Raw genomic sequence first — 8,880 nt, forward strand, 5'->3', positions numbered from 1 at the left:
TTGGTGAATGAGGTAAGTAAATGTGTTCATCAACACAAAATTATTACACTAAACATGTACAAGTAATAAATGAACTTTGATGTCTATTTCTTTTTTGACACAGGGAAAGTTAGACGAATCTTTAGTTGACTCATTCAATTTTCCAATGTATTTTCCTTCTCCTGAAGATATGACTAAAGTGGTGGAGAAAAATGGTTTTTTTAGTATTGAGATAATGGAGTTGACATATGCCAAATCAAAGCTTGTGGATGAGGCTGATGCAAAGACTTTTATGATAAATCTAAGGGCTGTTTTAGAAGGACTAATAATAAATCACTTTGGAAGTGAAATAGCAAAAGAAGCTTGTGCAAGGACTATTCTAAAAAGTGAAGAGATTTCGACATGGATGAAAGCAAATTATGAGAAATCATGTCAATTGTTTGTTGCTTTGAAGCGTAAATGAATTTCTAGGGAGGAATCTATGGAAGAAGTTTAGTAACTAGTCGAGCATTGTCTAACTAATTTTTCCTTAAAATATTGTCATTATTATCTGCATTTCTTTTACTTCGCTTGCTATATTATTTGTTGTTTCTACTGTTCTTGTGACTCTTCTTTATAGCTATTTATTGTTGCTACTGAACTTTTTTTCATTATTTTTAACCTAACTTCTTAAATGATGTATTTTCTCTTTTCTTTCATATTTTATGATATACTATTTATTTTGCTTGAACCAAGAATCTATTAAAAACATCTCTCTGATTCCATGGGGGGACTAATGATGATAATGTACTAAAATAGTCAACACACATTCATATTTGAAGCTTTTCGAAAAATTGCTCGAGCTTTAGTAAAAGTTAGTACACAATCATATTTGAAATGATTTATTTCTGAAGGATCTCTGATTAAAGGGGAGATTCCTGATTTTGTACAAACGACTTTATCAAAGAAAATAACTGCGTATCCAGAACTAGAAAAAAAAAGACTCTAATACCAAGTTGAATAAAGAGAGATTTAGAACATTACAGATAAAGGGATCGTGATTTCTTTCACGAATTAGAACAGTAGAGTATACATTGAATTTATACAAAGAAAGGGGTCATAATTGTATTCTAATTACTAGCCGTTCTAATTACTAGCCTTGTAACCTAATAGATCCCTGATTTATTCTAAAGGATCTCTGATTAAAGGGGAGATCCTTGATTTTGTACAAACGACTTTTCTTGAAAAAAAAAATAGAATATTCAGAACTTAGAAAGAGAAAAAAATGAGACTCTGATATCAAGTTGAATAAAGAGAGATTCAGAACATTAAAGATAAAGGGATCGTGATTTCTTTCACTAATTGGAACGGTAGAGTGTACGTTACTTTATATAAAAAAAAATAGTTCTAATTGTCTTCTAATTACTAGCCTAGTAACAAAGGATATCTCTGATTTATGATTAAAGGATCTCTAATTAATGGGGAGATCTCTGACTTTTGCGATGCTAAATAAGCTACGGACTAAATAAGATACATATTTTTAAAGCTAAATAAGCTACAGTTAATAACTTCCATCTCATACGATTCCGTCCCAAGCTTTCATCGTTGGCCTTGACATGAAACCACTATCTAAGCATATATTTTCACCCTGAACTTGTGGGCTTATCCTCTTTGAATGCATAATATGTCTGTCTCTCATGAAAGATTTAGAAGATGGTTGAATTTCAATGTGTATTATTCACATATTGTTTCACTATTTATACAAGAAGGTAATAGATATTCTACCAAAAATAGAAGATGCTAATTGTAGTAAAATCCTATCAACTTAATTACAAGAATATTATAAGAGATCAAATCATATCAATCACTTGAGAATATGATGCCTTCCTTATACGCCCCCTCAAGATGGCGATTGATCAGAAACGTCAATCTTGCACCGAAGATTTGCAAATTAAGAACTAGGGAGAGCTTTTGTAAGTAAATCCGCTAGTTGATCTTTTCCAGAAATATGAGAAATACGAAGTTGGCCATTTTGAACCATAGTTCGAACAAAATGATAATCAACCTCGAGATGCTTTATCCGCGTATGAAATACCGGATTGGCAACGAGATATGTGGCACCTAAATTATCACAGTAGACAACTGGATGCCTTGGTAATGAAATAGCAATCTCACAAAGTAAATTCTGAATCCACTGAATTTCAGCAGTAGCAGAGGCAACTGAGCGGTATTCTGCTTCAGTCGATGATCTAGCTACATTCCGTTGTTTCTTTGAGCTCCAAGAGACTAGATTTTTACCAAGATATACAAGAAAGGAACTGGTGGAAGAGTTTTCATCCTTATTTCCTGTCCAATCTGCGTGTGAGAAGGCATGAAGGTCAAGTGGAGACTTACGATGGAAAAAGAGACCATAGTTCACCGTTCCAACTAAGTAGCGAACAACACGTATGACTGCAGACCAATGATTTTTAGTCGAATGATGGGAGAATTGTGCTTGCTTGTTTATGGCAAAGTCTATATCTGGTCTTGTTAATGCCAAATACTATAAGATGCCAACTACAATATGATAAAGCTTAAAATCATTAAGATGTGTGTTGTCCTCCAAGCATAATGCATTTCCAGTAGACATGGGAGTATTCACTACTTTCTCACCTGCCATTTGTGTCTTGGCAATTATATCATTAATATACTTCTTCTTAGATAGGAAGATTCCATCAGATGTTCTCACAACTTGAACAACAAGAAAATAATTAAGAGAGCCCAAATCTTTGATAAAGAAGCGTTGCCCAAGTCTCAAAATAAACTTATCGACAACATTAGGATTGCTCCCAGTAATAATAAAGTCATCAACATAGACGACCAAGTAAATAGTGATGCCCAACTGATTGTAAATGAAGAGACAATGCGGCTTGAGAAACTTGAAAACCCAAAGTTAGAAGATAGCTCTATAGTTCTGAATACTATGCTCATGGTGCCTGTTTAAGCCCATAAATTGCCTTATTGAGTTTGCAGACATGTTGAGGCCTTGTTTGGTCAATAAAAACCTTTAGGTTGAGCCATATAAACCTCTTCCATTAGTTAACCATTCAAGAAGGCATTATTAACATCTAATTGTCGCAAAGGCCAATCTCTGGTAATGGCTACAGTTAAAATAACTCAAACTGTAGTGTGCTTAGCAACTAGAGAAAAGGTATCAATATAATCAATGTTCGGTCATTGTGTAAATCCTTGAGCGACAAGACGTGCTTTGTATTTATTTAACATCCCATTAGAATTTAGCTTGACTCGAAAAATCCATTTAGAGACAACTAACTTTTGCTTTGCAGTAGATGGAGCGAACTCTCATGTGCCTTGTTTCTGTAATGCATGAATTTCATCTTCCATGGTTACCTTCCAATTAGGATCATTTAGTGCTCTTGAATAATACTTTGGCTCAGATTTGATGTTGGACATATTGACAGGGACTTTAGATGGAGTGTCATTGGCTTGGATGAGAGAGTTGTCTTTCGTTTCAGAAAGAGTGGTGTGCATGCATAACTTTTGTGTTGGCTTATGAATATTATTCTTTGCTCGGATGATCATGGGATGAGTGTTTCTGCGTAAGTCCCTGTCATGATTAGAAGATAATAAAGTGGGAGATGAATTTGGTGAGGAGCTCATACCTGAAATATGTACTGATGATCTTACTGACTCATCTGATGATAGAATACTGACATTTAAAGCCATAGGAGTGGTTGGACCAGCGAAAGGACATTCACGGTCGACCAAATTTGTACTAGACAATAGCAATTGTCCAGTAGTTGAGGAGGAACAAGTTGGGTTAGAAAGGGGTAAGTGTGGAATGATGAAATGAGGAGTCCACTGGTCAACAGTAGCATCAGACACCTTAACATCACTGAATTGGATGGTTTTAAAGGGAAAATCATGCTCCACAAAATCTACATGTCTTGAAATAAAAAGTTTTGAGGTGAATGGATCAAGCATTTATATGCACTTTGATTTGAAAAATACCCATGGAAGACATGTGACTAGATCATAGCATTTATATGCACTTTGATTTAAAGAATACCCAAGGAAGAAACATGGAGATGAACGAGGTTGTAGTTTGTTTTGTGCATATGGTCTCAACCAAGAATAACACAGACAACCAAAAACACGAAGCTTCTTATAATTTGAAAAAGATCCAAAAATTCGAAGATATGGTGAATCATTATTCAATAAAGGAGTGGGCATTCTATTGATCAAATATGATTCAATTTGAAAAGCATATGACCAAAATGATAAGGGAAGATTAGAAATATGAAGAAGAGTGATATCTATTTCAATAACATATAGAGTGGTGGGACCTGTTAAGAGATGAACAGTAGCAGATGATGTTAACGACGCTGCTGAAGGGTTAACTGAAGTAGTAATGGTTGTTGTTGGTGCAACAAAAGATTGAGTGGTTTGGTCCATGTGCACACGAAAGTACTGGAGGACTCAGAGTTTGGGAAAAAAAATTAGATATGCTGTAAGGCGAGCAGCTCTGATACTATGAAAGATTTAGAAGATGGTTGAATTTCAACGTGTATTATTCACATATTGTTTCACTATTTATACAAGAAGGTAAGAGATATTCTACCAAAAACAGAAGATGCTAATTGTAGTAAAATCCTATCAACTTAATTACAAGAATATTACAAGAGATCAAATCATATCAATCATTTGAGAATAGGATGCCTTCCTTATATCTCATACGATTGAGAAAAGCAAGATAATAAAATAGCTTTCTCGTTATATATATTTAACAAATAAAATAAAACATAAATTCATGAATAATTTATGATAAATATTAACCGTCAACTAAATATTGCATTAGTTATATCAAGATTATTTTTTCTTATACATCCAACCAAGCATGTGCATTAAGTAGTTATGCATAGATCATTTTTTTTTCTTCCAATCAAATCATTTAAATTGCATTTGTTATGTTTTAAAAAGATATTTTCTGCATTTGGTTTTACTTCATTAATAAAAATAATGTTTACATTGTCTTAAAATTAATTTAAAGAAAAGATAATTAATGCTAAGGGTAAAATAGGAAAAAAGAAATTATTTTTTTGATATGTCAAAAATGACAAGTGAAAGTAGAAACACAATTAGGAAATTAGTGACAAATAAAAGTGAACAGAGGATGTATTAAATATTCATTCTCGTTTTACAAGTTAACTGTAAATATATATCTATATATGTAGAGAGAGAGAGTCAACTCGTAAAACAAGAATGAATATTTATAGTGTATATATATATATATATATATATATATATATATATATATATATTATCATCTCAACATATTATCATCTATTTTGATAATATTATTCTTGAGGAATAAATTTAAAATATAAATGGTTTCAAACCAATTATTTTTCCTCAAATCCAACAATAATTATATTATTAGTATCAAAAGACAAATAACATAAGGAATTACTAACCTTGAAATTACCTTTAAATTTATAATCTCACCATGTTTAGCAGAGTCTCATGTTGATAACGTGTTATGAAATAACTAAGAATAAAGAAGAAGAGTAGAGAGAGAATAGATCAACTAGATTTTGATAGATCTTATCTATATAGACATTTAATATAATGTAAATACATTTATAATATATGTGTATTAAATTTAAACAAATAAATCCAAGACTTTTTATTAAGTTTTTGTTTTAGGCTAATTTCCTGCTTTTATAAAGCAAAAAATTTAATAGCTTGTTTGGTTGAAGTGATAAGGAAAAATACTTAAATAGTATAAAATCTCTCATAAATATAGAAATTACAAATTTAACTCATGAAACCATGATTTGTCTAACTGACTCAAATTTATTAATTTATCTCATTTAAAACTGAATTAGGCTGATAAGTACTACAAATTAACCCATAAAAAAATTGTCATAATATTTTTTTGGAGATTATAAATTATATATAGCTATAATAAAAAAATAATTTTATTAATTCGTCACAGAATTATAAAAGGACAACTAAAAAAAAATTATAACTTAATAAGAATTTATTTCTGTCCAACACATGAATGCCATTTAGTCAAAATAAAGCAACATTTTAGTGAAATTGCCAACATTTCTCTGGTTGCTTGATTATGAAATGTCTCATTATAATCACTTTTAGTAGTTTGATAAATATGATTAACTGACTATATTTATGTAATATTAAAATTGGTTCCCAGCTAATCAAGCACAAACCTCCATTCACCGATGTGCATTTATTTTGGGATATTTTCAAAAATATACCATTTGAAAAAAATAATTACATTATTAGCTCGTCGCATGGGGTTTACCTAGTGCGGTTTACATCTCCTGTGTGATTTACGAGCAATTGCACAACGAAGGGTTTACCAAGTGCGCAAAAGGTACTCACCACAGAGTGCTCACCCAAAGGTAGAGGTTGTGGCAGAGGATTGTAGAGGCTGTAGGTTATCCTGGAATTTCCCAAAAAAAAAAAAACATTATGCAACTTTATATAATATTATGAATTTACAGTATATAAATCTCTCTCTCTCTTTATATATATATATATATATATATATATATATATATATATATACTAGTTTAGTCTGATGTGCCTCGCACGTGTAACGTTTGATTATTTAAAATTAAATGATTTTATCTATTGCAAAGATTTTAATGAAGTGTAAAAGTTTAAATCACTTTTAAAAGATTCTTCACACTGTAATATAATAACGTAAACATAAACATACTTTTTACTGTAAGAACACATATATTTTGCATCATCACTTTTACGTTTTGTCATGCAGTACCTCCTTTCCTTATTGCTAGAGGCTAAGAGAGACGCGTCAATTTGAATTATATTTGTGGTATGATTATTTTTCTTTTTTTTTTCTATATTTAAAATTCTTCCTTATTTTTAAAGTTAAATCTTTACAAATTCATTGTTATTACGTACTTAAACTTTTATATCTCTATATGAGAACATGCATGTGTGAAGAAAATACTGAGCAATAAGGTGAAGAAATATATATATGTATTAGCATTATTATTCAAAATGACAACATCTTTCCCTATGAATGCTGGTGATGGTCCTTATAGCTACTTCAAAAACTCCCATTCGCAGGTATTAATTAATTAATATGTTAATTAGTGCCACTTAAGTATTTAGTAATGCTGGTGATGCAATTACTCGAAAGCTTGACATCAAAAAATCATGTTATCTTCTTCAAACACATTATGTATTGCAGATTTTGGATGTTCAGTTGGACCAAAAATTTTCATTGCAATGCAACATGTTTTACCCATCGATCGATCCTACTATGCATTCGGAGTTCTAGGAACATTTTGTTATTTTCAACAATACGGGTACGTAGAATCTGTATAACAGAACAACAACTTCAACTCAAGTTCAAGTATGAACAAGAACACAATGAAGTATTAAATACCCTCAACACAAGATCAAAAAGACCTTTCCAAGAGGTGTATTTATTTTTCAGAAAATAAAGATGAAACAGAAATAGCTAAGGCCAAGTCGTCCAAATTCATGTACTTTCCTTAAGGAATAATTCCCCTCACTGTACCCGAGGTTATGGAATCTTCCTCCCAGGATAAATTGGCCTTCAATCCGACTATAGCAGTACCTCAAATAGGCGGATTCTTCGAATACACTTACGGTTTGAATGATCACACTTAGAGTACTTTTAAGTCAAGAAGAAGAAGTTTTTAATTTGAAAATTTTTGTATTTTCTATCTCATTAACCTGTGGATGAAACCAAGTTTATATAGCCACTAGATGCCCCTTTGAAAAGGTGGCATTGGTTCATATGAGAGGTGTGTGACTCTTCCTGAAAATGCATGTCTATTCACTTAAACCAGTGCAGTAATTTTCTAAAACAGTACACTATTTCGTGAACAGTGCACTGGTTCAAAAAAGTGCATCACTTCATTGAAGAGTTGCATCTGTTCGAACCAATGTATCAGTTTCAGGAAACATTGTTTCAAAAATCTGCACCAATTCAGAAACAGAAATACAGAAGCAGTGCACCAGTTCGCGAAATAATGCAACGATTCGTTGAAACAGTGGCACCATTTCAGGTCGAACATTGCATCTGTTACTGTTACTGCATGCATGTATTTATTAATGGAGTATTACAGATTTAGTCTGGATTATTTTCGTCAAATAAAATTTGTCCAAAAAGAAAGATCTCATCGATCAATCCAAATCCAAATCCATTGCCAAGCGAGCAACGACGACGGCGCGAGGCATCTCTATTTCCTTGTCTCACTTACCATGTGGAGTAAGTGTTTCACAATATAAACACCAAAAAGTTCTCTTCTTCCACCAATGAGGGAGAAAGAGTAAACTTGCCAAAATTGAGTACACTTTTCATTTTTGGTGTTAACTCAATTTTTTCTCTTCCACTGGATTTCTCCATTTTCCTTTCAACACACTTTCATTACTATGAACCCAACACATTCCATGGTAGATTATTTCCATCGCGATCGATACATTTTGCACATTGTTCTTGTGCCATACATTGGTTATCTAAGTGTCCAGAAGAGTTGTTAGATGAGAAATCTCCAGCATGGAATAAGGGATTGATACACTACATAGGTACATCAAATGTTGAAGTGTTGAATGCTTATGTTGCACAATTTGAAAAAGACATGGAAATGTTGTTAAATGCAAGAGCTGAGCTGCTGAGGAGATTGTTGAAGGTGGAATGTTGGTGATAATTTCACCTCAATCAAGTGAATGTCTTGTGAAATGTTTTGGTTCTAGTCTTATGGATTTGGTGAGTGAGGTACGTAATTTGTTTGTGTTACTTTCCTTTAAATTTGTTTTAGAGAGAACATTCTTTTCGTTTTTTTTTTTTGGCAACTTGTTAATTTCAACGTTTAAGACCACTGAATTAAAAGACAT

At 32.1% G+C, this 8,880-nt stretch overlaps 1 protein-coding gene and 1 pseudogene across 1 annotated transcript in view; both read left to right on the top strand.

Moving 5' to 3' along the window:
* The window catches only part of LOC107856648 (loganic acid O-methyltransferase), a gene marked incomplete at its 5' end in the record, with an annotated part of 14,777 nt that extends 14,335 nt beyond the window's left edge, over positions 1 to 442 (top strand). Inside the window, one exon of the mRNA XM_047395312.1 lies at positions 104 to 442. Coding sequence (XP_047251268.1) covers positions 104 to 442 — 339 coding nt within the window. The remainder of the gene's footprint in view (positions 1 to 103) is intronic.
* A 6,391-nt stretch (positions 443 to 6,833) lies between these two features.
* Positions 6,834 to 8,880, top strand: part of LOC107856649 — a 23,127-nt pseudogene continuing 21,080 nt past the window's right edge.

The sequence above is a fragment of the Capsicum annuum genome, chromosome 8, assembly GCF_002878395.1.
Source record: "Capsicum annuum cultivar UCD-10X-F1 chromosome 8, UCD10Xv1.1, whole genome shotgun sequence".
Classification (NCBI taxonomy): domain Eukaryota; kingdom Viridiplantae; phylum Streptophyta; class Magnoliopsida; order Solanales; family Solanaceae; genus Capsicum; species Capsicum annuum.